Below are 27,716 nucleotides of genomic sequence, written 5' to 3' on the forward strand. Positions count from 1 at the left end.
CTCCTGTCCCGAGGGCTGACACAGGACTTGACACTGACACTTTATTCGCCAGGGCCTGGGTGCAGGGTGGGGATGGCACAGGGACAGGGATGTCACAGGGGTGGGGATGGCACAAGGACAGGGATGGCACAAGGACAGGGATGGCACGGGGATGGGTGGCACAGGGATGGGGGTGGCTCAAGGACAGGGATGTCACAGCGACAGGGATGGCACATGGAGGGGGGTGGCACAGGGATGGGAGGGGACAGGGGTGTCACGGTGACAGGGGCAGCCAGGCACTGGCAGGGATGTCACAGCCATCACAAGCCCAGTGCCACTGCTGTCCCCATGGCCACCTCCTCACTTCCAGCTGCTGAAGAACTGCTTGAAGAGCGGCGTCTCGCGGCCCTGGGGCAGGATCTCCACCTGGGGACAAGCACAGGGACAGCGTGACACCCGCCATGTCCCCCCCGGGTCCCCCTGGCCGCTCTCACCCACCTGTGTGTGGGGCGGGTGGCCCATGCGGGCGATCGTCTCCTCGGCCACCCTCAGGGCCGCCTGCCGCTCCTGCTCGTTGGCCTTGCACCCTGCAGATGGGGGTGTCAGTGCCACCCCGGGGTGGCCCCTGTCCCTGTGTCCCCGTGTCCCCTCCCCAGGCACCTTTCCAGACGTAGACCTTCCCGCCGGCGCTGTGGTCCAGCACGAAGCAGTCGTCAGGGCACAGCAGGCTCTGGCTGAAGGGGCTACTGGTGGCCACCGGGCTCAGGTCCATGCGCCCTGTTGCGTCCGACACCTGCCCGCGGCTGGGATGTCACTGCGGGGCCACCCCGGTGTCCCTTGGCCATGCCCAGCCCTGTGTCCCCTCACAGCCCTGCCCCAGAGCCACCGTGGTGTCCCCTGGCCACGCCCAGCCCCATGTACCCCCCAAGGCCACCACAGTGTCCCCTTGTCCTGCCCAGCTCCATCTGTCTCTCCTAAGGCCACCACACTGTCCCCAGAGCCACCACAGTGTCCCTTGGCCATGCCCAGCCCCATGTACCCCCCAAGGCCACCACAGTGTCCCCTTGTCCTGCCCAGCTCCATCTGTCTCTCCTAAGGCCACCACACTGTCCCCAGAGCCACCACAGTGTCCCCTTGTCATGCCCAGCTCCATCTGTCTCTCCTAAGGCCACCACACTGTCCCCAGAGCCACCACAGTGTCCCTTGGCCATGCCCAGCCCCATGTACCCCCCAAGGCCACCCCAGTGTTCCCTTGTCCTGTCCAGCTCCATCTGCCTCTCCTAAGGCCACCACACTGTCCTCAGAGCCACCACAGTGTCCCCTTGTCATGCCCAGCTCCATCTGCCTCTCCTAAGGCCACCACACTGTCCCCAGAGCCACCACAGTGTCCCTTGGCCACGCCCAGCCCCATGTACCCCCCAAGGCCACCCCAGTGTTCCCTTGTCCTGCCCAGCTCCATCTGCCTCTCCTAAGGCCACCACACTGTCCCCAGAGCCACCACAGTGTCCCCTTGTCATGCCCAGCCCCATGTACCCCCCAAGGCCACCACAGTGTCCCCTTGTCCTGCCCAGCTCCATCTGTCTCTCCTAAGGCCACCACACTGTCCCCAGAGCCACCACAGTGTCCCCTTGTCCTGCCCAGCTCCATCTGTCTCTCCTAACGCCACCACACTGTCCCCAGAGCCACCACAGTGTCCCCTTGTCCTGCCCAGCTCCATCTGCCTCTCCTAAGGCCACCACACTGTCCCCAGAGCCACCACAGTGTCCCCTTGTCCTGCCCAGCTCCATCTGCCTCTCCTAAGGCCACCACACTGTCCCCAGAGCCACCACAGTGTCCCCTTGTCATGCCCAGCTCCATCTGTCTCTCCTAAGGCCACCACACTGTCCCCAGAGCCACCACAGTGTCCCCTTGTCCTGCCCAGCTCCATCTGCCTCTCCTAAGGCCACCACACTGTCCCCAGAGCCACCACAGTGTCCCTTGGCCACGCCCAGCCCCATGTACCCCCCAAGGCCACCCCAGTGTCCCCTTGTCCTGCCCAGCTCCATCTGTCTCTCCTAAGGCCACCACACTGTCCCCAGAGCCACCACAGTGTCCCTTGGCCATGCCCAGCCCCATGTACCCCCCAGGGCCATCACACTGTCCCCTGCCATGCTCCATGTCCCCCTTGGGGCTTCCGCAACATATCCCAACCAAGCCCAACCCCAAGGCCACCATGGTGTCCCCTGGCCACACCCAGCCCCAGGGCCACCATGCTGACACTCAGCTATTCCCAAGGCCACTGTGGTGGGCTTGCCTTGTAGAGAACGGCTGCCCCCACGTTCTTCTGGTCGGCCACGGCGTCCTCCTCGGGGCTGCCCTCCCGCAAGGTGGGCTTGGGGCCCAGCACCTGCCGGGCCAACAGTGTCACAGAGCCACCCCCTGGGGACACTGGGGTCCCCTTCTCCTCCCATGGGGGGGTCCAGCTCACCTGGAGCATCTCAGGTGGCTCCTCACCATCCACCACGATCTCCAGGCCAGCCTTGCCGCCCCGCTCGCCGTCCCGGATGGCGGCGGCCAACTCCTGCGCCCGGCCGCGCTCCAGCACGTTGGACCGGGCCCCGCACCACACAAACAGGGTCTGGGGACAGGGAGGGGGACAGTGGGGACAGAGCCATCCCATGGTGGCTCAGGTTGAGGATGGGGTTGAAGGTGGCCCAGGGGAAGCCCCGATGGACAAATGGACACCCAGATGGACAGCCAGCCAGCCAGATGGTCAAACGGGTGCCCCAATGGATGGATGGACACACAGATGGACAGACAGACACCCCAACAAACATGCTATGGGTGCGGGATGTCCCAACAAATTGATGGGCAACCCAAGAGACAGATGTCTCCAAGGACAGACAGACACCCCCATGGACAGACAGATGTCCTGTGGACAGGTAGCCACCTGGAAGGAGTCAAACAACCCAACAGACTGATACTCAGAAAGACAGACAGACATCCCAACAGAGAGACACCCAGACAAACAGGCAGATGGATGAACAGATGCTCTCACAGACAGACGGACACTCAGAAAGACAAACCCTACGCATGGACAGACGACCCAACAGAGAGAGGGACACCCTGATGGACACCCCAGAGGACAGATGGACGCCCAGAAGGATGCACACACCAGACGAGAAGGGTCTGGGGACAAGGGGAGGGGACAGCGGTGACGCGCCGGTGCCCACCTGGCCCAGGTCCAGGATGAAGCAGTCGCCGGTGTTGAAGCTGCCCCAGGTCACGTCGCGCTCGCTCGCCCGGATGTTCCTCTTGCCCTTCACCTGGTAGAGTTTGCGCACAGGACCAGCGCCGGGGCGGGGGGCCCTGAACGCCGAGGCCACCCCCCCTTCCTGCCAAAGTAGGGTGGGGCAGCACCCAACGGGGGTCCCCAGCACCCAGTGTGGGTGCTGAGGGCCTGGAGGGGGGTCCTCAAAACTCAACAGGGGTGTTGAGTGCCAGTGGGGTCCCCAGCACCCAATGGGGGTGTTGAGGGACTGGGGAGGGTGCCCAAAACTCAACAGGGGTGTTGAGTGCTCAGTGGGGTCCCCAGCACCCAATGGGGGTGTTGAGGGACTGGGGAGGGTGCCCAAAACTCAACAGGGGTGTTGAGTGCTCAGTGGGGTCCCCAGCACCCAATGGGGGTGTTGAGGGCCTGGGGAGGGTGCCCAAAACTCAACAGGGGTGTTGAGTGCTCAGTGGGGTCCCTAGCACCCAATGGGGGTGTTGAGGGCCTGGGGAGGGTGGCCAAAACTCAACAGGGGTGTTGAGTGCTCAATGGAGTTCCCAGCACCCAACGGGGGTCCCCAGTACCCAATGGGGGTGTTGAGAGCTTGGGAAGGGTCCCCAAAAGTCAACAGGGGTGTTGAGTGCTCAATGGGGACCCCAGCACCCAATGGGGTCCCCAGCACCCAATAGGGGTGTTGAGGACCTATGGGGGTTCCCCAAAACTCAGCAGAGGTGTTGAGTGCTCAATGGGGTCCCCAGCACCCAGTGGGGGTGCTGAGTGTTTGGTGGGGTCGCCAGCACCCAATGAGGGTGTTGAGCATCTAGTGGGGTCCCCAACACCCAAGGGGAGGTGGCAAGCACCCAGCACGGGTGCTGAGCACCTAGAGGAGATGCTGAGCATGTGGCAGCGGTGTTGAGCACCCAGCAAGGACACTCAGCACCCTCTGGGGCACCCAGCGCCCTGAGGGGGTCCCACATGCTCGGTGGGGAATGAGCAGAGGTGTGCTGAGAGCTCGGTGGGGGTGCTGAGCACCCATGTAGGATGCTGAACACCTATTGGGGATGCTGAGAACCTGGTGGGATGCTGAGCACCCATGTAGGATGCTGAGCACCCAGTGGGGATGCTGAGAACTTGGTGGGGATTCTGAGCACCCACCCAGGATGCTGACAGCATGGTCAGGATGCTGAACACCCATTGGGGATGCTGAGCACCCAGCAACGATGCTGAGCACCCAGCAAGGATGCTGAGGACTTGGTGGGATGCTGAGCACCCGTCAAAGATGCCAAGAGCCTGGTCGGGATGCTGAGCATCCAATGGGGATGCTGAGCATCTATTGGGGATGCTGAGAACCTGGTGAGATGCTGAGCACCCATGTATGAGGCTGAGCACGCATCAGGGATGCTGAGCACCTATTGGGGATGCTGAGATCCTGGTGGGATGCTGAGCACCCATGTATGATGCTGAGCACCCATCAGGGATGCTGAGCACCTATTGGGGATGCTGAGATCCTGGTGGGATGCTGAGCACCCATCAGGGATGCTGAGCACCTATTGGGGATGCTGAGATCCTGGTGGGATGCTGAGCACCCATGTATGATGCTGAGCACCCATCAGGGATGCTGAGCACCTATTGGGGATGCTGAGATCCTGGTGAGATGCTGAGCACCCATGTATGATGCTGAGCACCTATTGGGGATGCTGAGCACCTATTGGGGATGCTGAGATCCTGGTGGGATGCTGAGCACCCATGTATGATGCTGAGCACGCATCAGGGATGCTGAGCACCTATTGGGGGTGCTGAGAAACTGGTGGGATGCTGAGCACGCATCAGGGATGCTGAGCACCTATTGGGGATGCTGAGATCCTGGTGGGATGCTGAGCACCCATGTATGATGCTGAGCACGCATCAGGGATGCTGAGCACCTATTGGGGATGCTGAGATCCTGGTGGGATGCTGAGCACCCATCAGGGATGCTGAGCACCTATTGGGGATGCTGAGATCCTGGTGGGATGCTGAGCACCAATCACGGATGCTGAGCACCTATTGGGGATGCTGAGATCCTGGTGGGATGCTGAGCACCAATCACGGATGCTGAGCACCTATTGGGGATGCTGAGATCCTGGTGGGATGCTGAGCACCCATGTAGGATGCTGAGCACCCATCAGGGATGCTGAGCAGCTATTGGGGATGCTGAGAGCTTGGAAGGGATGCTGAGCCCCCCTGGGGGACGCCGAGCACCCTGAGCTCCCACGGGGTGCCCAGCGCCCGTACCTGGTAGGTGACCCCGCGCGGGAAGTGCCCCATGAAGGTGTCGGACTCGTGTCCCTGCGCCTCGCGGTGCGTGACCGGGCGCTCGCCCAGCAGCGCGCTCAGCTGGGTGCCCAGGAGGGCACAGGCGCCCTGCTCATCCTGCGAGGAGTCCCGGCCTGCGGGGACACCCACCGCTGAGCCCCCGGCCCCAAACCGCCCCCGGCGCCCCTGCAGCCCCGCGCTCACCCATCCAGAGGTGCAGGTGGGCGCGCTCCTCCGGCCCGTTGTGCAGCACCAGGTACGCGTCCCCCGAGAAGAAGACACCCCGTGTCCCCTCGGGGACCTCGACCGGCTGAAGCTTCTCCACCCGCCAGATGTGCAGCCCCGGGCGGGTGACATTGGGACCGAACGGGGACCCGCTGTGGGGGGAGGGTGCTGTGAGATAGGGGGGGACAGGGGGGGTGGGGAGAGGGGTGGTACCTTTTGGGGAGCCCGGTGTACATGGCGTCAGGGGGTGGTGATGGAAAGGGTGGTGGATGGACAGATGGACCTGGGGATGGAGAGACAGTGTGAGGGGATGGATGCCCCAACAGACAAATGGACACTCGGACAGGTGGACGCCCCAAAAGACACACAGAAGGGTAGGTGGACACCCCGATGGACACCCAGAAGGAAGGATAGACACCCAGAAGGACAGACGGACACCAAGAAGAACTAATAGGTGCCCCAACAGACACCCAGAAAGACAGCTGGACACCCCTGATGGACAGACACCCAGAAGGAAGGACAGACACACAGAAGGACAGACAGACAACCAGATGGACACCAAGAAGGACAAATAGATACACCCAACAGACACCCAGGACAGATGGATGGACAAATGGACACTTAGGTCCCCTGAAAGACAGCCAGAAGGACAGATGGACACTCCAACAGGGAGGTGGATGCCCCGATGGAGAGACGAGCACCCAGAAGGATGGACAGACACACAGATGGATGTCCCTATGGACAGGTGGACACCGCCCCCCCCGGACAGATGGACAACCCAATAAATGGACACCCAGGAGGACAGACAGACAGATACCCCCATGGGCAGGTGTACCCAGGTGGACAGCTGGACACTCAGAAGGACAGACAGACACCCTGATGGTAGGGGGACACCTGGAAGGTTGGACAAACGCCCTGACAGATGGACACCCCAGTGGGTGGGAAGCCCCCAGGACAGAAAGACAGACACCCCCCAAGGCACATATGCTGTGATGGACAGACAGACACCCCCATAGAGACTTGGCCAGACAGATGGACACCCCGAAGGCCACCTGGCTGGACAGACGTCCCCACAGACACCCCCCCAGACAGACACCCACACAGACAGACAGCCGCACACCCTGAGGGACAGACAGACACCGGACAGACCCTGGCGCAGACAGACGGCGGGACAGACGGACGCCCCAGGAGCTCCCGCAGCACCCGGAAGGCGGCGGCTGTGACTCAGGCGCAGGAAAGGGTGGGGACGGGGGGGGGGGGGAACACGAGGAGTGACACGGGGGGGGACACGGTGGGGGGACACAGGGGCTGACAGGTCCCCGGGGGACACGTGGCCTCGAGTGGGACCTGTCACACTGGGGATGGGGACACTGAGCCCTGGGCCCCCCCCCCACTTTTGGGACATCCCACCCTCCTGTCCCACCCATTGCTGGACCCCCAGCCAGCGGCTGGGGCAGGTCTGGGGGGACATACTGGGAAGGGGGGGCTGTGCCAGGGGGGGCTGTGCTGGGTGGGGGTACTATACTGGGAGCTGTACTGCAACGGGGGTTGTACTGGGGGGGGGCTGTACTGGGGGGGCTATACAAGGGCTGCACTGGGTGAGGGGGAGTGTGCTGGGGGCTGTACTGGTGGGGCTGCATCGTGAGGGGGTTGTACTGGGAGTGGTGGGGGATGTACTGGGAGGGGGTTTGTACTGGGGGATGTACTTGGAATGCGGGGGTTGTACTGGGAGGGGGTAGTACTGGGAGGGGGGTTGTACTGGGGGGCTGTACCGGGAGCTGTACTGAGGGGGGCTGCAGCAGTGGCTCCCTGGCAGGGCTGGGTGGCACTGGGAGCACTGGGCAGCACTGGGAGCACTGGGCGGCACTGGGAGCACTGGGAGCACTGGGCAGCACTGGGCGGCACTGGGAGTGCTGGGCGGCACTGGGCAGCACTGGGCAGCACTGGGCAGCACTGGGAGCACTGGGCGGCACTGGGAGCGCTGGGCAGCACTGGGCAGCACTGGGAGCACTGGGAGCACTGGGAGCGCTGGGCGGCACTGGGAGCACTGGGAGCGCTGGGCGGCACTGGGAGCGCTGGGCAGCACTGGGTGGCACTGGGAGCGCTGGGCAGCACTGGGAGCACTGGGCGGCACTGGGAGCGCTGGGCGGCACTGGGAGCGCTGGGCGGCACTGGGCGGCACTGGGAGCACTGGGCGGCACTGGGAGCACTGGGAGCGCTGGGCGGCACTGGGAGCACTGGGCGGCACTGGGCAGCACTGGGCAGCACTGGGCAGCACTGGGAGCACTGGGCAGCACTGGAAGCACTGGGAGCACTGGGCGGCACTGGGCGGCACTGGGAGCACTGGGCGGCACTGGGAGCACTGGGCAGCACTGGGCGGCACTGGGAGTGCTGGGCGGCACTGGGAGCACTGGGAGCACTGGGCGGCACTGGGAGCACTGGGCGGCACTGGGAGCACTGGGAGCACTGGGCAGCACTGGATGGCACTGGGAGCGCTGGGTGGCACTGGGAGCACTGGGCGGCACTGGGAGCGCTGAGCGGCACTGGGAGAGCTGAGCGGCACTGGGCGGCACTGGGAGCGCTGGACAGCATTGGGCGGCACTGGGAGCGCTGAGCGGCACTGGGTGGCACTGGGAGCACTGGGCAGCACTGGGAATGCTGGGCGGCACTGGGAGCGCTGGGCGGCACTGGGAGCACTGGATGGCACTGGGAGCGCTGGGCGGCACTGGGAGCACTGGAAGCACTGGGAGCACTGGAAGCACTGGGCGGCACTGAGAGCACTGGGCGGCACTGGGAGCACTGGGCGGCACTGGGCGGCACTGGGAGCGCTGGGCGGCACTGGGAGCACTGGGCAGCACTGGATGGCACTGGGAGCGCTGGGCAGCACTGGGAGCACTGGGCGGCACTGGGAGCGCTGGGCGGCACTGGGAGCGCTGGGCGGCACTGGGAGCGCTGGGCAGCACTGGATGGCACTGGGAGAGCTGGGCAGCACTGGGAGCGCTGGGCAGCACTGGGCAGCACTGGGAGAGCTGGGCGGCACTGGGAGCGCTGGGCGGCACTGGGAGCGCTGGGCGGCACTGGGAGCGCTGGGCGGCACTGGGAGCACTGGGCAGCACTGGATGGCACTGGGAGCGCTGGGCGGCACTGGGAGCGCTGGGCGGCACTGGAAGCACTGGGCGGCATTGGGAGCACTGGGCAGCACTGGATGGCACTGGGAGCGCTGGGCGGCACTGGGAGCGCTGGGCGGCACTGGGAGCGCTGGGCGGCACTGGATGGCACTGGGAGCGCTGGGCGGCACTGGGAGCGCTGGGCGGCACTGGGAGCGCTGGGCGGCACTGGGAGCGCTGCCCCCCCGCACATCGCTGGGATGTGACTCACGGGACCCGCGTGTGACCGGAGAGGGGGGGCGGGCTGTGGTTGGGGGGGGCTGAGCCGCCACGTGGCCACCGCGCGGCCCGGGGGAACCTGCGGGACCGGGGGCACACACACACACCCCACTGCACCCCCGGGACAGGGCCCGCCAACCCCGGCCGGGGGTCACATGTGCAGTGTCAACCCCTCATGAAGTGTTCCCCCTAATGTGCAGTGTCCCCACATGCGAAGTGTCACCCCCCCTTTGCAGTGTCCCCGTAATGTGCAGTGTACTCCTGTGCAGTGTCCCCCGTTTGTATTGTTCCCCTCGTGCAGTGTCCCCACTTTGTATTGTCCCCCCCGTGCAGTGTCCCCCTGTGCAGTGTCCCCTGTGCAATGTCCCCCCTGTGCAGTGTCCCCCTGTGCGGTGTCCCCCGTTTGTATTGTCCCCCCCGTGCAGTGACCCCCTGTGCAGTGTCCCCCCGTCTAGTGTCCCCCTGTGCAATGTCCCGCAGCATGCAGTGTCCCCCCTGTGCAGTGTCCACCCCGTGCATGTCCTCCTGTGCAGTGTCCCCCGTTTGTATTGTTCCCCTCTGTGCAATGTCCCCACTGTGCAGTGTCCCCTGTGCAGTGTGAGCGCTGGTGCCGGTGCCGGTGCCGGTCCCAGTGCAGCGCTGCCGCGGTCGGACGGGGCTGCTGCTGCAGTGCCGGTGCCAGTGGAACCCCCATCCCAGGCAGTGCCAGGGCGGGTCCCTGCAGTGTCGCTGCGGTGCCGGTGCCGGTCCCGGTGCAGTGAGCGCTCCCGGTTCAGTCCCGGTCCGTGCGGTCCCGTTCCCGTGCAGTGCCGGTGCCGGTGCAGCCCCGCTCTGTCGGTGCTGGTGCAGTGGGCGCTCCCGGTGCCGGTACTGATGCAGCCCCGGTCCCGGTCCCGCTCTGTGCAGCCCCGGTGCCGGTCCCGGTGCAGCCCCGGTCCGCGCAGCCCCATTCCCGTGCAGTGCCGGTCCCGGTGCTGCCCCGGTCCGCGCAGCCCCATTCCCGTGCAGTGCCGGTCCCGCTCCCGCTCTGCGCAGCCCCGGTGCCGTGGGCGTTCCCGGTGCGTTCCCGGTCCCGTGTCCCCCCGGCCTCTCGGTGCCGCCCCCACCTCCTGCCCCCGCCCCCAGCCCATCCCTCCCCCCCCGGCCCATCCCGCCCCCCCATCCCATCCCGGCCGGGCTGTCGGTTCCGGGCCCGGGGCCGGTGCGATGGGGCCGCCCCGCTCCTGCCTCCTGCTGGCGGCCGCGCTGTTGCCGCTGCTGCCGCCCGGGGCCGAGCCCGGGGCCGCCGCCGCCCCCCCCGCGCTCACCGACGCCGAGATCGAAGAGTTTCTGCGCGGGTTCCTCGGGCCCCGGGAGGGGGGGGACGGCGACGGGGACAGCGACGGGGATGGCACCGACTTGGGCTTCATCACGGAGCTGGGAACCGGCACCGGCACCGGTGAGCGGGCGGCACCGGGGCTGGCCGGGGGGGGGGCAGAGGGAGGTGGGGACCCCCCCAAAGCCGGCGGGGCAGCTGATCCCCCCTTACCCCCCCAGGCTCCCCGGAGCGGCTGCTGGAGCCCGAAAAACCCAAGAAAGGGAAGAAGGAAAAAGGTCCCAAACCCACCAAAAAGCCAAAAGAGAGACCCCGAGGCGCTAAAAAGGACAAGGACAGGGACAGGGACAGGGACAGGGACAGGGACAGGGACAGGGGCAGGGGCAAGGACAAGCCCCCCAAGAAACCCAAGGAAAAGCCGCCGAAAGGCTCCGAAAAAAGCCCGAAAGGCTCCGAAAAAGCTCCAAAAGGCGCCGAAAAACCTTCGAAAGGCTCCAAAAAGCCCAAGGAGAAGCCCCCCAAGGCCACCAAAAAGCCGTCTGGTAAGAAGCCACCGGAGCCACCGACCGTCCCCCCGGAGCCCCCCGTCCCCCCACAGCCCCCGCGGGGTGAGGACGACGTGGGGACACCCCAGTTCCCGGAGCTGCCTCCACCATACGAGGAGGAGGAGGATGGAGGTGGCCGAGGTGAGTTTTGGGGGATGTATGTCACCACCAGCTGGGTTTAGGGGGGGAATTGTCACATCACGGTGTCACCTCCTGTCCCCGGTGGCACCCCATGGCTGGCTGGGCTTTGACCCCCCTGTGGGTCCCCGCTGGGGTCACCTCCCTTGTCCCCCCAGCCTTCCTCCCTGAGGGGGGGTTCTTTTGGCTGGGGGTCAGGGGGCACTGCCAGCCCCTCAGTGTCACTGTCCCCAGGGGAGCCAGAGGAGCCACCAAAGGAGCCCTGGGAGCCAGGACGGGAGGATTGGAGCCCCGAGCCAGAGCCTGGTGAGTGTCCTGTCCCCACGGACACCTCCCTGTCACCGCGGCCACCTCCCTGTCCCCAACACCTCCTTGTGCCCCGGAGCCAGCTCCCTGTTCCCCAATGTCACCTCCCTGCACCCCGATGTCACCTTCCTCCTCCCAAATGCCACCTCCGTGAGTCCCAGTGTCACCTCCTGGCATCTTGGGGCCACCTCTCTATCCCCAAGTGCCACCCCCTGCACCTCAGTGTCACCTCCCTGTGCCCCAGGGCCGCCTCCCTGAGTCCCGGTGCCACCTCCCTGCACCTTGGGGTCACCTCCCTGAGTCGCAGTGTCACCTTCTGGCACCTTGAGGCCACCTCCATATTCCCAAGTGCCACCTCCCTGCACCCCAGTGCCACCCCCTGTGTCCCTGCCCCACGTGTCCCCTCCCCACAGACGTCCCCGAGGAGCCGGAGCCACCGACCCTGGACTACAACGAGCAGCTGGAGCGGGAGGACTACGACGACTGTACGGTGCTGGGGGGGGACAGCTGGGGACAGAGGGGGTGTCCCGCCCTTCCCCTCCACCTCGTGTCCCCAAGGTCACTGTCCCCCCCTCTCTGTCCCCAGTCGAGTACATCCGGCGGCAGCAGAAGCCCCGCAAACCCCCCAGCAGGAAAAAGCCCGAGAGAGTCTGGCCCCAGCCCCAGGAGACACGTCAGTGCGGTGACAAGGGGACAAGGGACAAGGAGGGGGGATAGTCCCCTTGGGGACCCAGGGGAGCGTCATTTCGGGGCACCTGGAGCTGGGCTGGGCATGGGGACAGCGCAGAGACATGGGGACAGCACAAGGACTGCGGGGGACCCCACAGGGGTGTGGGGATCTCTTGGGGACATGAGGATCCTATGGGGACATAGAGGGGTCCTGTGGGGACATGGGGGACCCCACAGGGACATGCTGACCCCATGGGGACACAGGGGACCCCAATAGGGACACTGGGACTCCACAGGGACATGGGGATATGACAGGGACATGCTGTCCCCATGGGGACACTGGGGACCCTAAAGGGAAATGGGGACCCCATAGGGACACTGGGATCCCACAGAAGCACGAGGGACCCCCCAGGGATATGGGGACCCCATAGGGACACAGGGGTCTCTTGGGGACACAGGAATCCCGTGAGGACATAGAGGGGTCCTGTGGAGACATGGGGGACCCCATAGGGGCACAGGGGTCTCTTGGGGACACAGGGATCCCATGGGGACATAGAGGGGTCCTGTGGGGACATGGGGGACCCCACAGGGACATGCTGACCTCATGGGAACATAGGGGACCCTGCAGGGACACAGGGGACCCGAATAGGGACACTGGGATCCCACAGAAGCACGGGGGACCCCATAGGGACTCCACAGGGACATGGGGACACCACAGGCACATGCTGAACCTGTGGGGACACAGGGGACTCTGCAGGAACATGAGGACCCCATAGGGGCTCAGGGGACCCCAATAGGGACACTGAGTCACGGGGACACCCCCATCCCCCCCATCCCCATTCTGTCCCTTTCTCCCTCCCCAGCGAAGCCAGAGGTGCCACCCCCACAGCCACCCCCCCTGCCCATCCCGGTGACCGAAGGGGACTACGAGGACACCTTCGAGCCACCCGACTACGATGACCGTGAGTGACGAGCCAGGGGGGCTGGGGCAGCCCAGGACCCCCATCCCTGGGGGGCTCTACCTGGGATCCCCTCCCTGTGCCCAGCTGGGCTCCGAACGGTGCCACCCACCCTCCCTTGTCCCCAGACGGGTGTCCCAGCCCCCACTTTGTCCCCACAGTGGTGTATGGGCTGCCACCCCCCCCAAAGCCCAGGAAACACCCAGAGAAGGAGGAGATGGAGACAGACGAGGAGAAACTCAAACCTGGTGAGATGGGGCATGTGCCCAGGGCAGGTGGCATGTCCCCAGGACAGGTGGCACATCCCTGTGGTGGGTGGCATGTCCCTGGGGTGGGTGACACATCCCTGGGATGAGTGGCACATCCCCGGGTGGCACATCCCCAGGGTCAGTGGCACGTGTCCAAGGTGAGTGGCACATCACCAGGGTGGGTGGCATGTCCCCAGAGCATGTGGCACATCCCCAGGGTCAGTGTCACATTCCCAGGGTTGGTGGCACTTCCCTGTGGGGGGTGGCACATCCCTGGGATGGTGGCAGGTCCCCAGGGCAGGTGGCACATCCCCAAGGTCAGTGTTACATCCCCAACGTGGGTGGCATGTCCCTTGGCTAGGTGGCACATCAGCAGGGTGGGTGGCATGTCCCCAGGGTCAGTGGCACATCCCCAGATGGGTGGCCTGTCCCTGGGGTAGGTGACATGTCCCTGGAGTGGGTGACATGTCCCTGGGATGAGTGGCACATCCCTGGGTGGGTGGCGTGTCCCTGGGGTGGGTGACATTGACATGTCCCTGGAGTGGGTGACATGTCCCTGGGGTGAGTGGCACATCCCCAGGTAGCACATCTCCAGTGTTGGTGGCACATCCCTGTGGTGGGTGGCATGTTCCCAGGGTGGGTGTCATGTCCCCAGGGTCGCTGGCACATCCCCGGTTGGGTGACACATCATGGGGTGGGTGTCATGTCCCTGGGTGGGTGACATGTCCCCACCAACCACTGTCCCCCCCAGGGAAGCCCAAGAAGGGCGGTGGCAGCAAGGAGGAGGAGGAGGAGGATCCTTGGGCAGAGGAGAAGGGACGGGACCGCAAAGGTGGGTGCCACCCCCCGCTGTCCCCACGCCCTGTCCCCCCCAAGCTCTGTCTCCCCCTCACGTGTCCCTTTTCCAGGAAAACCCAAAAAACCGGGCGGGAAGAAGTGGGACCCGGACGAGGACGAATGGGCCCCCCCGGAGGAGAAGACAAGTCAGTGTCCCCATTCCCAGGTGACAGTGGGCACCCTGCTGGGGTGGATGCTCATAACCCCCCTGCCCCCACACTGTCCCCAGGATGTCCCCCCATCGGCCTGGAGTCCCACCGCATCGAGGACGACCAGCTCCTGGCCTCCTCCATGCTGCGCCACGGGCTGCACGCCCAGCGCGGCCGCCTCAACATGCAGGTGACGGTCACCCCCACCCCCCTCACCCTCCTCAGTGCCACCAGACCCCCCCCACAATGTCCCCATCCCTGTCCCCACCCCAGGCGGGAGCCAACGAGGACGATTTCTTCGACGGGGCTTGGTGCGCCGAGGACGACAGCAGCCGGGCGCACTGGCTGGAGGTCGACACCCGCCGGGCCACCAAGTTCACGGGCGTCATCACTCAAGGACGCGACTCCCAGATCCAGTATGGGGATGAGCGGGAGGGGACGGATTTGGGGACACAGGCTAGGGGGACCACCCCGTCCCAACCTGTCCCCTTTCCTCCTGCAGTGAGGACTTTGTCACCAGCTTCTACGTGGGCTTCAGCAACGACAGCCAGAACTGGGTGATGTACAGCAACGGCTACGAGGAGATGGTGCGGGACCCCGAAACGGGCTGGGGGGAACACGGGGACAATGGGGACCTTGTCACCCCCCATCGGCTACATCTTGTCCCCCTCGGCAGACGTTTTACGGCAATGTGGACAAGGACACGCCGGTGCTGAGCGAGTTCCCCGAGCCCGTGGTCGCCCGGTACATCCGTGTCTACCCCCGGACATGGAACGGGAGCCTCTGCCTGCGCCTCGAGGTGCTGGGCTGTCCCCTCTCGGGTAAGGGACACCCCCAAACAGCGGCTGGGGGGTCACAGCGGGTGGTGCCATCTCTGCAGCCCCCACCGTGGTGTCCCTTGTCCCCTCTGCAGCCATCAGCAGCTACTACACCCAGCAGAACGAGGTGACGTCCAGCGACAACCTGGACTTTCGGCACCACTCCTACAAGGACATGAGGCAGGTGAGCACTGTCACTGGGATCTGCTGGGGGTGGGATCCTGTGTGGGGTGCAATCCACAGTGGGGTGGGATCCTCCACGGGGTGGAATCTTCTGTAGGGTGGAATTGTCTGTGGGGTGGAATCCTCCATGGGGTGGGACCCTCTCTGGGGTGGGATCTGGCATAGGGTGGGACCCTCTGTGGAGTGGGATCCTTCACAGTGTGGGATCCACCACAGGGTGGGACCCTCCACAGGACGGGACCCCCAATGGGGTGGCATCCTCCATGGGGTGGAATCCTCTGTTGGGTGGAATCCTCCTTGGGGTGGGACCCTCTGTGGGGTGGGATCTGCTGTGGGGTGGGATCCTGCGTGGGGTGGGACCCTTCATGGAGTGGGCTCCTCCATGGGGTGGGCTTCTCCATGGGGTGGGATGCTCCATGGGGTGGGATGCTCCACAGGGTGGAATCTTCCATAGGGTGGAATCCTCCATAGGGTGGGATCCTCTGTGGGGTGGGATCATGTGTGGGGATGGGCTCAGCCCCCACCCGCACCGTGTCCCCGCAGCTGATGAAGGTGGTGAACGAGGAGTGTCCCACCATCACCCGCATCTACAACATCGGCAAGAGCTCGCGGGGGCTGAAGCTCTACGCCATGGAGATCTCCGACAACCCTGGCGAGCACGAGACGGGTGAGTCGGGGACACCGGGGGGACCCCGCGCAGGCGGGGGTGCGGGCAGCACCCTGACCCCCCACCCGCAGGAGAGCCTGAGTTCCGGTACACGGCCGGGCTGCACGGCAACGAGGCGCTGGGCCGGGAGCTGCTGCTGCTGCTCATGCAGTTCCTGTGCCGGGAGTACCGGGACGGCAACCCCCGCGTGCGCAACCTGGTCACCGACACCCGCATCCACCTCGTCCCGGCCCTCAACCCCGACGGATACGAGCTGGCGAGAGAAGCGGTGCGGGCGGGGAGGGTGGGATCATGGGATGGGGTGGTGGGGCAGCAGGATGGGATGGGATGGGATGGGATGGGATGGGATGGTGGGATGGGATGGGATGGGATGGGATGGGATGGGATGGGATGGGATGGGATGGGATGGGATGGGATGGTGGGATGGGATGGGATGGGATGGGATGGGATGGGATGGGATGGGATGGTGGGATGGGATGGGATGGGATGGGATGGGATGGGATGGGATGGGATGGGATGGGATGGGATGGGATGGTGGGACAGCAGGATGGGATGATTGGATAGTGGATGGAATGGGATGGGATGGTGGGACAGCAGGATGGGATGATTGGATAGTGGATGGGATGGGATGGGATGATTGGATAGTGGATGGAATGGAATGGGACGGGATGGTGGGACCGCAGGATGGGATGGTGGGATGGGATGATGGGATGGTGTGATGGTGGGATGGGATGGGATGGTGGGATGGGATGGTGGGATGATGGGATGGTGGGATGATGGGATGGTGGAATAGCGGGATGGGATGGTGGGATGGAGAGATAGGATGGTGGGATGGGATGGGGTGGGCTGGAATGGTGGGACAGCAGGATGGGATGATTGGATAGTGGATGGAATGGGATGGGATGGTGGGACAGCAGGATGGGATGGTGGGATGGGATGATGGGATGGTGGGATGATGGGATGGGATGGGACGGTGGGATGATGGAATGGTGGGATGATGGAATGATGGATAGCGGGATGGGATGGTGGGATGGAGAGATAGGATGGTGGGATGGGATGGGATGGGATGGGATGGGGTGGGATGGTGGGACAGCAGGATGGGATGATTGGATAGTGGATGGGATGGGATGGGATGGGATGGGATGGGATGGGATGGGATGGTGGGACAGCAGGATGGGATGGTGGGGTGGGATGATGGGATGGTGTGATGGTGGGGTGGGATGGGATGGTGGGATGATGGGATGCTGGAATAGCGGGATGGGATGGTGGGATGGAGAGATAGGATGGTGGGATGGGATGGGGTGGGCTGGGATGGTGGGACAGTGAGACAGTGGGATGTGATGTTGGAATGGGATGGGATGGGATGGTGGGATGCGGTGGTGGAACAGTGGGATGGGGTGGTAGGATGGGATGGGGTGGCTGGGCAGTGGGATGGAATGGTGGGATGGAATGGTGGAATGTGGTGGTGGGATGGGGTGGAATGGTGGGCCTGTGGGATGGGATATTGGGACAGTGGGATGGGGTGGTGGGATTGTGAGATGGGATGGTGGGATGGGACATTGGGGCAGTGGGACGGGGCAACAGAGGAGGAATGAGGTGACAGGGTGGTGGGATGGGGTGGTGGAGCAGGGGGGTGGGATGCCCCCCATCTCACCGCTGCCCCGGGCTTCCGCAGGGCTCTGAGCTGGGCAACTGGGCGCTGGGCCACTGGACGGAGGAGGGCTACGACCTCTTCGAGAACTTCCCTGACCTGGCCTCAGCGCTGTGGGCGGCCGAGGAGCGGCGCCTGGTGCCCCACAAGTTCCCCAACCACCACATCCCCATCCCCGAGCACTACCTGGCCGAGGACGCTGCGGTGAGGCGTGGGACGTGGCGCAGGGGGTGGCCGTGGGGCTGTTGGTGGCTCACACCGCTGTGGCACCGTGCAGGTGGCGGTGGAGACGCGGGCCATCCTGGCGTGGATGGAGAAGAACCCGTTCGTGCTGGGAGCCAACCTGCAGGGCGGGGAGAAGCTGGTGTCCTTCCCCTTCGACACGGCACGGCCGCCCAGCGCCACGGCCGCCCCGCGCGTGGCACCGCACGACGACTACGAGGACGACAACCCCGAGGTGCAGGAGACGCCCGACCACGCCATCTTCCGCTGGCTCGCCATCTCCTACGCCTCGGCCCACCTCACCATGACCGAGACCTTCCGCGGGGGCTGCCACACGCAGGACGTCACCAACGCCATGGGCATCGTGCAGGGGGCCAAGTGGCACCCGCGGGCTGGCAGTAAGTGGGTGCGGCACCGTGCAGCGTCAGTCTGTCCATCCTCTGCTCCTTCCAGCACCCAAAGGTGCGAGCGAGCAGCTGGGTGGGCGCTTTGATTGTTTGTGCTGTGTGTCTGAACACCATAGTGTCAGTCTGTCCAGCCCACGCTCCCTCCAGCACCCAAAGGTGCGAGCGAGCAGCTGGGTGGGCGCTTTGATTGTTTGTGCTGTGTGTCTGAACACCATACAGTGTCAGTCTGTCCAGCCCACGCTCCCTCCAGCACCCAAAGGTGCGAGCGAGCAGCTGGGTGGGCGCTTTGGCCGTCTGTCCCGCAGGTCTGAATGACTTCAGCTACCTGCACACCAACTGCCTGGAGCTCTCCGTGTTCCTGGGCTGCGACAAGTTCCCCCACGAGAGCGAACTGCAGCAGGAGTGGGAGAACAACAAGGAGTCGCTGCTCACCTTCATGGAGCAGGTTGGGTGCGGACAGGGTGCAGGCAGGGTTTGGGCAGGGCGCAGGCAGCCGCTTGTGACCCTTTTTGTCCCCTTCTCCTCCGGCAGGTCCATCGTGGAATCAAGGGCTTGGTGACGGACCAGCAGGGAGAACCCATCGCCAACGCCACCATCGTGGTGGGGGGCATCAACCACAACGTGCAGACAGGTAGGGGGCAGGCAGGGCACGGGCAGCGCGGCACGGGCAGCATGTGCCGCCTCCTTCACCCCTTCCCGCCCGCAGCCAGCGGTGGGGACTACTGGCGCATCCTGAACCCCGGCGAGTACCGGGTGACGGCGCGGGCCGAGGGCTACAACCCCAGCGTCAAGACCTGCAGCGTGTTCTACGACATCGGGGCCACCCAGTGCAACTTCGTCCTCTCCCGCTCCAACTGGAAGCGCATCCGGGAGATCATGGCCATGAACGGCAACCGGCCCATCCGCCGCATCGTCCCCGGCCGCCCCATGACGCCGCGCGAGCGGATGCGGCTGCGGATGCGGCTGCGGCAGCGCATGCGGCTGCGGCAGCAGATGCGGCTGCGGCGGCTCAACGGCACCACGGCTGCCAGCGGCCCCACGGCCCCGCCGCCCACCACGGCCCTGCCCTTGGCCTTCAGCAGCACCACCTACGCGCCGTGGAGCCAAGAGCCGCCCACCGCTGGCACCTGGGAGATGGAAACCGAAACGGAGGTGGTGACCGAGCTGGTGACGGAGACAGAGGCCTGGGAGCTGGGGACGGGGACGGCACAGCCGCTCACCACAGCCGAGACCTACACCGTGAACTTTGGGGACTAGGGGACGCTCGCCCCCTCGCTCCTGCCGCCAGCCGCAGCCGCACGCTCGCGGATGGTTTTGTTTCGCCCGCTGCAGGCTCCGGCATCTGCTTCCAAAGGCTCGCGGAGCCCCGCTCTGAGCTGGGGGGGGTCCAGCCCCCCACCCACGCTGCACCCAGCACTGCAGGGCCCCCCACGCCGACACCCCACGGGCTGGCGGCTGCCGAGGGTCCCCCTGAGAGGACGCGCTGCCCCGTCCCACGGGAGGGGGAGCCTGGCAAGGGACAGGGGGACGCAGGACCCAGCCCTGTCCCCGTCCCCACGGGGGTGGCCCCGCTCTCCAGGGCAGGGCCCGTATGGAGGGAGGCGCAGCCCCTCTCCCCTCCACACAGTTTTTTTATTACACAAATAAATCAAGTTATATTGGTACGAGCATCTCATCTCTGCCGTGCCCCGGCAGGTCCGTGCCAGCCCCCCCGGGGGTGACACAAAGGTTTATAGAGTCCTGCTCAGTGCCCAACCTCCATGTCCCCGTCATCGTCCTCGGCCCCGAAGCCAGAGAAGCTGATGGGTTGGCAGCTGAGGTCGCGCAGGTTGACCAGGCAGGCGGTCTGCGTGGCGCTGAACGCCGGCACCGTCACCAGCAGCACCCGCTGCCCCTCGTCCCCTGCAAGGACAGGAGGGTGAGCCCCCCAGTGACACCCCAGTGAGGATTGGGGGGCGACACGGGCTGCGGGACCCACCTTGGAGCAGCTTGGACTGGAAACGGGGAGCGTTTCCGCAGAAGTAGACGTGAGGGCAGGTGGTGAGGATGAAAGGGTCCGATTTGTAAAAGGGGTAACAGCCTGGGAGGGACAGAAATGAGAAGGGAAACTGGCACCTGCACCCCTTTTTGGGGCAAACACCCCCGCCTCGGCAGCCCCCGCCTTACCCAGGGTGTCGGGGGCCGTGGGGCTGATGTGTCCCGCCCGCAGCGTCCACTCCAGGATCTCCAGGTAGTCGTCCATGCTGCTGTATTTGAATATATCGCTGATATTTTGCCCCGATGTCCCCAAAAACCTACATTTTTGAGGAAGAAAGGAGAGATTCAGACGCCTGTATTGCCCCACGACCCCGCGCTGGCGGCAGTTGTCACCGAGCCAGTGATACGTGAGGTTTTGTTACCTGACACCGTCGATGTCGGCCTGGTAGGGGTTGGTGACGAGGTGCAGCGTGGCGTAGGCGCTGGCCAGGGGCAGCATGCAGCGGTGCAGCGGCTGCTGCGGCAGCGTGTAGTTGGTGGGGTCGAACTCGCCGGGCATCACGTCCACGGGCACAGAGGTCTGTGGGCAGCGTGGGGTCACCGGGGCGGCCGAACCGCCCGGCCTTACATGGGGCACGGAGCAAAGCCCTGGCTGGAGCTCACTGCCGGCTCTGCCGCGCTTGGCGTCACCGCACAGAGTCGTTTTGGTTGGAAAAGCCCCTCGAGCTCATCAAATCCACCCATAACCCACCCCAGCACTGCCCCGTGTCCTGAGAACCTCATGTCCGTCTGTCCAACCCTCCAGGGCTGGTGACTCCAGCACTGCCCTGGGCAGCCTGTTCCAATGCCCCACAGCCCTTTGGGGAAGAAATTGTTCCCAATTTCTAATCTAAAGCTCGCCAGGTGCTGTCGGTGTTGCCTCCCCAGCGTGGGAGCCAGTTTCTCTCCCAGAAGGTCCCCAGCTGCCTGGCCAAGCCCGTCCCGCTCTGAACACTCACGCAAAGCTGCAGCAGGATCTCATCCAGCATCTTCACGGCCTCCACGCTCGCCGCCTGCGTCTTCTTGGTCAAGTACTTGGCCTGGGTAGGTGGGGAGACGCTGAGGGAATGTCCCCGTGTCCCCTCCAAACCCCAGCAAGCCCAGCCGTGGCCACAGTCCCCGACCCCCAGTACCTTGTTGATGGTGTCCCGGCTCTGGGTGTTCTGGCTCAGCAGGTTCCCGGCCAGGAGGACGCGGGAGATGTTGGCGGCGCAGCTCTGCCCGCCCTCGGCGCCCAGCTGCCCCGTCACCACGTCCACCAGCAGCTGGGTGCCCAGCAGGGACTCGCCGCTGCCGCTGCCCAACCCCAGCCCCGACACCAGCAGCACGAACCTGCACAGAGAGATGAGTCCCCGCTGTGATTCCCCTTGGGACAAGGGACACACGGTCCCCAGGGCTTGGGGACACGGTGACAAGACTCACCGGTCCGCGCTGGGGCCTTTCCAGGGCAGTGATGGCGGCAGGTTGGCGAAGCAGTGATCCTCCACCAGGAACTTGCCATCGTCCTGCTCGCAGCCGTACACGGCAAGGATGGTCCCTATGGCACAGAGCGCGCGGTGACATCCCCGGCCAGCGCCCGCTGCGTGGTTCCCACCATTGTCCCCTACCTGTCACCAGCTGCTGCACCTCGATGGCTCCTTCCAGCTTGATCCGCTGCAGCTCGTCCTCCAGGATCAGCTCATCCGAGGGGTGGATGTACTTGGGCAGGGGGGGCTGAGGCTCCAGGTTGTGCTGGGGGGAGACAGGGTGGGATGTGACAGGCACAGAGCTGCCCCAAGGTCCCTTTTCCCCTGGACAATCCCCCCACCCGTCATCTCCTGGTGAGAGTGTGGGGCTCTGCTCCCCAGGAACAAGCGCCAGGAGCAGAGGAAACGGCCTCAAGTTGCGCCAGGGGAGGTTGAGGTTGGATGTGGGAACAGTTTCTTCCCCAAAGGGCTGTGGGGCATTGGAACAGGCTGCCCAGGGCAGTGCTGGAGTCACCATCCCTGGAGGGCTGGACAGACGGACATGAGGTTCTCAGGACACGGGGCAGTGCCAGGGGTGGGTTATGGGTGGACTCCATGAGCTCAAGGGGCTTTTCCAACCAAAACAATTCTGTGATTCTGCGCTGCTGCTGTGAAGAGGACACTCTGGAGGCCCCAGCAGCTCTCACCAGATGCTCACCATCCAGCCGAGCTGGTTTCACTTAACGCTTCCCCGCAGCGTCCTGGCAAAGCGAACACCAGCACAGTTCCCCGGCCGAGGGGGAAGCGGCTCAGCCAGGCTCTGGCTTTGCTTCGGGACATGTGTTTGCAATCACTGGCCAGACCAGCGCTCCACTGACTTTGAACCCTTGTGCCGTGACAAGCCGGCTCCAAACTCCTCAACGTGCTCCCCAGGAGCTGGCGGGGAGCGGATGGGCACTGGGACAGCACGGGGACAGCAGAGCTGCCCCAGACACCCCCTCATCCTCTCCCCTGCAGCAGGAAAGGAGCTTTGCTCTGCCAGCCCCACTGGGATTAAACTGGTCAGCCTGGAGAGCAGGAGCTGAGGGGAGACCTTCTGATCTCTGAACTGCCTGAAAGGAGCTTGGAGCCAGGGGGGTCGGGCTCTGCTCCCCAGGAACAAGCGCCAGGAGCAGAGGAAATGGGGAAGGGGACCGTCCCCGGCGTTACCTCCTCGCTGATCTCCTGCAGGATGGATGGCTGGAGCTGCATCGCCTTGAAGAGCGTCCCCACCACGCAGCACTTCTCGCCCGCCTGCAGCTCGCAGAGCTTCCGCACCTGCACGTCCTGCCCTGCGGGACAAACGGGGCTCAGCGCCTCGGGGACGCCTGCGAGGGCAGGCGAGGCACCAGGCTTCTGCTAGTTAACATCTACCGGTACTAACTGATATCTTAATCAATGACATTCTATCTAGAACAAGGTTCTACAACTGCCTGAAAGGAGCTTGGAGCCAGGGGGGTCGGGCTCTGCTCCCCAGGAACAAGCGCCAGGAGCAGAGGAAACGGCCTCAAGTTGCGCCAGGGGAGGTTGAGGTTGGATGTGGGAACAATTTCTTCCCCAAAGGGCTGTGGGGCATTGGAACAGGCTGCCCAGGGCAGTGCTGGAGTCACCATCCCTGGAGGGCTGGACAGACGGACATGAGGTTCTCAGGACATGGGGCAGTGCCAGGGGTGGGTTATGGGTGGACTCGGTGATCTTGAGGGGCTCTTCCACCCAAAATGATTCTGTGATTCTAAGTACAAGGGCTGGAACCTGGTTCAGGGCAAACCCCGGTATCAGTACAGGGTGGGGATGGAGCTGCCCTGCAGAAATGGACTTGGGGACGCTGGTGGGGACAGACTGGACACAACCTGGCCACGTGTACTTGCAGCCCCCAAGGCCAATGGCATCTTAGGCTGCATCAAGAGAAACTCCATAAATTGCTGCCCCTGAGGGTGGTGAGAGCCTGGCCCAGGTACCCAGAGAGGTGGTAGATGAACCATCCCTGGAGACATCCCAGGCCAGGCTGGACGGGGCTCTGAGCAACCTGAGCTGGTGAAGATGTCCCTGCTCATGGCAGGGGGGGCACTGGGGGGGTTGGGGAGGTCCCTTCAACCCAAACCGTCCTGTGACTCTGTGATTCTGATTCCAAGGCTGGCCGGGACGGCTGGAAGGCCCTGAAGGTCCAGGGCGGCCAGAGGCGGAGGAGCCGTCGCGGAGCCGAACCCACATGTGTTGTGCAGATGGAGCCAGCGCCGCTGCGGCATTTCCTCCACGGCGGGGGGACCTGGGTCACGCCGGGGTCTGGGGGACCCACAGGTCACAGCCACCCCCGGGGTGGGGTCAGGGCTCCCACCAGCCCCAGGGGTCCCGCTCTGCCCAGGAATGGGGTGCAGGGTCTGGGATCAACCCCTGGGGCTGCTGCTCCTGCTCCCCAGGAAACTGGGGACCCCAACATCCCGCTCGGATGTGACGGGCAAGAGAGATCATCGCCACCCCCAGGTCTGAGCAGGGCCAGGGGCAGATCCTCCCCCAGGATCGCCCCTGGAACCCAGGATCCCTCGCAGAACCTGGAGCTCAGGATCCCCCTCTGCAATGCAGGATCCCTCCTGGAACCCAGGATCCCTCCTGGAGCTCAGGATCCCTCCTGGAACCCAGGATCCCTCCTGGAGCTCAGGATCCCTCCTGGAACCCAGGATCCCTCCTGGAACCCAGGATCCCTCTTGGAGCTCAGGATCCCTCCTGGAGCTCAGGATCCCTCCTGGAGCTCAGGATCCCTCCTGGAGCTCAGGATCCCCCTCTGCAATGCAGGATCCCTCCTGGAGCTCAGGATCCCTCCTGGAACCCAGGATCCCTCCTGGAGCTCAGGATCCCTCCTGGAGCTCAGGATCCCCCTCTGCAATGCAGGATCCCTCCTGGAGCTCAGGATCCCTCCTGGAACCCAGAATCCCTCCTGGAGCTCAGGATCCCTCCTGGAACCCAGGATCCCTCCTGGAACCCAGGATCCCCATCGCCAGCCGGGCATTTGGGACGATCCCGGCACAGGCGTGAGCAGGGACCCAACGGATCTCCAGGAGCGCAACCCCTGTCTGCAGGGCCCGCTTTGGGGTGGGAGATCCCCAAAAGGCACAGAGCAGGGATCCACAGGGAGATCCAGGCCGAGGGAACCCACAAGACCCCCAGGAGGTGTGAACGGCATCGCAGCCCCCGCGCTTCATCGCTTTTTGGCCGCGGAGCGTCTGCAGACAGCGATAAAACGCAGCTCCCTGAGCACGAGACGCCTCATCCCTTCCTCTACGTGTCCGCAGGAATTGTGTTTCCCCCTCGGTTTAAATCAGCTGCCGGGCTCCTCTCCCAGAACTTCCCCACCGTGCCGGCTCCTCCGCCAGCTCGTCCCTCCTGCCCCGGGGGGGACATTTTTCTGGTTTACCCCCCTCAAAACTCCCCCTTTTGCTCCTCACACGCCGGTGGAACGCGAGCGGACGCGCCCGCTGCCGTCACACACCCCGGAGCGGCAAACACGAGCTTCTCCAGCCCAGGAATGCAAACATTCCGAAAAAACAACCCGGTTTTAGTCTCTTATTCTTGGCTTTAACCCCCCAGCCGTCTGCGTTCAGGGGGAGGGCGGCTGCTCTCTCCAGAGTTTTGCCTGTGGATGTTTCTCGCTGGGAGACAAACCCCAGAAATCTCGTCCCATCCTGTGACTCAGGGATGTGGAGCTTTGTAAAACCGCCGGTTCCCGCTGCCCTCGGCAAGACTGAGGCTCACGGCCAAATAAAACCCAGCGTGGGCTTTGCTTCCCCCCGGCTCCACACAGCCCACGGGGTCGGGAGAGAAAGGAAAACACGGGTCCAGCCCAAAAAGCTCCATAGATGGGCAAAGGCGAAAGCTTGGCCGGCTGAGAGGGGGAAATTTGGCTTTTGCCGCGCCAGGGCAGCCACGTGCCGGCGCCGGGCAGAGCCGCTGCGCCTCGTCAGCACCGCCGTGCTGCGGGAAACTCTTTAGTGCCGGGATCGCAGCCCCCAGCGCCAACGCGCCCCCGGCCCAAGAATGTGGAGCTTTGACCCACCGTGGGGAGCCAAATAAAAAGTTGATGTTTAAAGGTGATTTTAGAAGTGCTGGCAGAGAAAACACCCCACAAAATCAGCCCTGGGTTGCTTGGCCCCTTGTGTGTGAACTTAGGAAGTGACAGCTGGGACTTGCTAAAAATGACCAAAGAGCTTCCTGCGGGCGCTGCGTCGGCTGCGCAGCTCTGACCCCTTCCCCAAAAAGGGAGGTTGTTTCCCAAACCGACAGCGGCTGAACATGAGCCAGCGTGTGCCCAGGTGGCCAAGAGGCCACCAGCATCCTGGCTGGTACCAGCACTGTGTGGCCAGCAGGCCCAGGGCAGCGACCGTCCCTGTGCTGGGACCTGGGGAGGAAAAACCTCGAATCCTGGGGGCAGTTCTGGGACCCTCAGCTCAGGGCTCAAAATGGCGGCACCAAAATCACCTCAGGGCTCAAAATGGTGGCACCAAAATCACCTCAGGGCTCAAAATGGCGGCACCAAAATCACCTCAGGGCTCAAAATGGCGGCACCAAAATCACCTCAGGGCTCAAAATGGCGGCACCAAAATCACCTCAGCACACAAAATGGCGGCCCCAGGGGTGGCGGGATCACCTCATGAAAGCCCTTGAGGTGCTGGAGCGAGTTGAGAGAAGGGAACGGAGCTGGTGAGGGGCTGGAGCACAAGTGTGATGGAGCGGCTGAGGGACCTGGGGGTTCAGCTGGAGAACAGGAGCTGAGGGGAGACCTTCTGATCTCTGAACTGCCTGAAAGGAGCTTGGAGCCAGGGGGGTCGGGCTCTGCTCCCCAGGAACAAGCGCCAGGAGCAGAGGAAACGGCCTCAAGTTGCGCCAGGGGAGGTTGAGGTTGGATGTGGGAACAATTTCTTCCCCAAAGGGCTGTGGGGCATTGGAACAGGCTGCCCAGGGCAGTGCTGGAGTCACCATCCCTGGAGGGCTGGACAGACGGACATGAGGTTCTCAGGACACGGGGCAGTGCCGGGGTGGGTTATGGGTGGACTGGATGATCTCGAGGGGTTTTTCCACCCAAAACGCCGCCTCCCCCACTCACCCCACTTCTCCCGCGCCCGCTGCTCCAGGCTGGGCCGCATCCCCATCAGCCGGGCGGCGTACACGTGCGCGTACTGGCGGGCGAAGCTGCGCTCGCCCAGGCTGAAGGGCTGCGAACGGTCGTCGTACGTCGACACCGGCACCCGCGCGAAGGTGCCGGGCGGGGCGGCCGGGGGGGCCAGCAGGGCCTGCGCCGTGGGGGCCGCCTGCTCCCAGAACATGGCGGGGGGGGCGGGAGGATCCAGCGGGGCTGGGGGGAAAACGGAGGAATGAAGGATGGTGCTGAGCGCGGTGCTGAGCGCGGCACACCCGGGACACCCCGACCCCCCAAACTGCCGCCCTCGCCCCCAAAACACACACCAGGACACCCCCAAAGTCATCGCAGTGCCCCCAAAACCACAGGAACACCCCCCAGGTTGCGCCCCGGAATCGTAACACAAAGCCCCCCCCAAACACAGCCTGGGCACCAGACCGCCCCGGGACCCCCCAAATGCACCGAGGGCCTGAACAGGCCCCCAGAGCCCCCGGCACAGCCCCCCAGGACTCCCCCCGGCACCCCCCCGAGCGCTCGGACCCCGAAAACACCTCATAGCACCAGGAACCCCCCCAGGACACCCGGGCCGAGACCCCCCTGGGGCACCAGGGCCCCCCGAACCAGCCCCCCCCGGGCCCCTCAGACCCCCCAAAACGCACCAGCCCCCGGACCCCCCGTTCTCTGCCGCCCCCCCCGGCCGCGGGTCACGTACGGGGTCAGAGGTCGGGGGGGCACCGCGGACCCGACATTAGCGGAGGGGGGTGGGTAGAAGGAAAAGGCGCGAACGCCGCAAAGCCCGGAAGTCCCGTGGCCGCGGAACGGAAGTGACGTCAAGGCGGCGC

General features: G+C 64.7%; 3 protein-coding genes across 6 annotated transcripts; 1 reads left to right on the forward strand and 2 right to left on the reverse strand.

The window, feature by feature from the left end:
* Positions 1–27: 27 nt before the first annotated feature.
* CAPG (capping actin protein, gelsolin like) lies at positions 28–7,188 on the reverse strand. 3 transcript variants are annotated; one of them, XM_065041158.1, is made up of 10 exons: positions 6,896–6,914; positions 5,960–6,029; positions 5,726–5,898; positions 5,501–5,655; positions 3,192–3,353; positions 2,447–2,596; positions 2,273–2,365; positions 640–772; positions 478–566; positions 28–405 (listed from the first exon to the last, which is right to left on the reverse strand). In XM_065041158.1, exons 2-10 carry the CDS (start codon positions 5,980–5,982, stop codon positions 340–342), a joined length of 1,044 nt encoding a protein of 347 aa, XP_064897230.1. In that variant the 5' UTR covers positions 5,983–6,029; positions 6,896–6,914; the 3' UTR covers positions 28–339. The 3 variants fall into 3 exon arrangements, with proteins under 3 accessions (XP_064897230.1, XP_064897228.1, XP_064897231.1); XM_065041156.1 differs by lacking the exon at positions 5,960–6,029 and having other exon boundaries at positions 6,896–7,188; XM_065041159.1 differs by lacking the exon at positions 5,501–5,655 and having other exon boundaries at positions 6,896–6,985.
* Positions 7,189–10,279: 3,091 nt separating this feature from the next.
* AEBP1 (AE binding protein 1) lies at positions 10,280–19,910 on the forward strand. Of its 2 annotated transcripts, none has more exons than XM_065041160.1 (21): positions 10,280–10,570; positions 10,669–11,133; positions 11,350–11,436; positions 11,850–11,921; positions 12,023–12,109; positions 12,969–13,067; positions 13,226–13,312; positions 14,064–14,144; positions 14,221–14,295; positions 14,379–14,488; positions 14,572–14,714; positions 14,801–14,885; positions 14,975–15,119; positions 15,212–15,300; positions 15,843–15,966; positions 16,038–16,234; positions 17,642–17,821; positions 17,895–18,237; positions 18,552–18,691; positions 18,778–18,877; positions 18,953–19,910. In XM_065041160.1, the coding sequence occupies exons 1-21, from the start codon at positions 10,339–10,341 to the stop codon at positions 19,501–19,503; spliced, it is 3,492 nt and encodes a 1,163-aa protein (XP_064897232.1). In that variant the 5' UTR covers positions 10,280–10,338; the 3' UTR covers positions 19,504–19,910. The 2 variants fall into 2 exon arrangements, with proteins under 2 accessions (XP_064897232.1, XP_064897233.1); XM_065041161.1 differs by having other exon boundaries at positions 11,365–11,436.
* On the reverse strand, positions 19,860–27,687 carry POLD2 (DNA polymerase delta 2, accessory subunit). Its single transcript, XM_065041165.1, has 11 exons — positions 27,587–27,687; positions 26,842–27,090; positions 22,917–23,038; positions 21,870–21,993; positions 21,685–21,799; positions 21,396–21,594; positions 21,222–21,302; positions 20,646–20,803; positions 20,413–20,540; positions 20,225–20,326; positions 19,860–20,148 (listed from the first exon to the last, which is right to left on the reverse strand). The coding sequence occupies exons 2-11, from the start codon at positions 27,059–27,061 to the stop codon at positions 19,991–19,993; spliced, it is 1,407 nt and encodes a 468-aa protein (XP_064897237.1). The 5' UTR covers positions 27,062–27,090; positions 27,587–27,687; the 3' UTR covers positions 19,860–19,990.
* Between the last annotated feature and the right edge of the window lie 29 nt (positions 27,688–27,716).

The sequence above is a fragment of the Columba livia genome, chromosome 25 (assembly GCF_036013475.1).
Source record: "Columba livia isolate bColLiv1 breed racing homer chromosome 25, bColLiv1.pat.W.v2, whole genome shotgun sequence".
NCBI lineage: Eukaryota > Metazoa > Chordata > Aves > Columbiformes > Columbidae > Columba > Columba livia.

What these genes read in the sequence shown, in the direction of transcription:
- CAPG (XM_065041156.1), bottom strand. Translation starts at nt 7,173, where the DNA reads ATGGGTGGGACAGGAGGGTGGGATGTCCCAAAAGTGGGGGGGGGGCCC. An exon ending in CGCCGTCTGTCTGCGCCAGG is followed by an intron (nt 5,899 to 6,895) that starts GTCTGTCCGGTG and finishes CTCCCCCCACAG; the next exon opens with CGGGTCCCCGTTCGGTCCCA. An exon ending in TCATCCTGGACCTGGGCCAG is followed by an intron (nt 2,597 to 3,191) that starts GTGGGCACCGGC and finishes CCCTGTCCCCAG; the next exon opens with ACCCTGTTTGTGTGGTGCGG.
- AEBP1 (XM_065041160.1), top strand. Translation starts at nt 10,339, where the DNA reads ATGGGGCCGCCCCGCTCCTGCCTCCTGCTGGCGGCCGCGCTGTTGCCG. An exon ending in GAGCCCCGAGCCAGAGCCTG is followed by an intron (nt 11,437 to 11,849) that starts GTGAGTGTCCTG and finishes CCCTCCCCACAG; the next exon opens with ACGTCCCCGAGGAGCCGGAG. An exon ending in GCGGGAGGACTACGACGACT is followed by an intron (nt 11,922 to 12,022) that starts GTACGGTGCTGG and finishes CTCTGTCCCCAG; the next exon opens with TCGAGTACATCCGGCGGCAG.
- POLD2 (XM_065041165.1), bottom strand. Translation starts at nt 27,061, where the DNA reads ATGTTCTGGGAGCAGGCGGCCCCCACGGCGCAGGCCCTGCTGGCCCCC. An exon ending in AAAGGCCCCAGCGCGGACCG is followed by an intron (nt 21,595 to 21,684) that starts GTGAGTCTTGTC and finishes CTCTCTGTGCAG; the next exon opens with GTTCGTGCTGCTGGTGTCGG. An exon ending in CCAGTCCAAGCTGCTCCAAG is followed by an intron (nt 20,149 to 20,224) that starts GTGGGTCCCGCA and finishes CTGTCCTTGCAG; the next exon opens with GGGACGAGGGGCAGCGGGTG.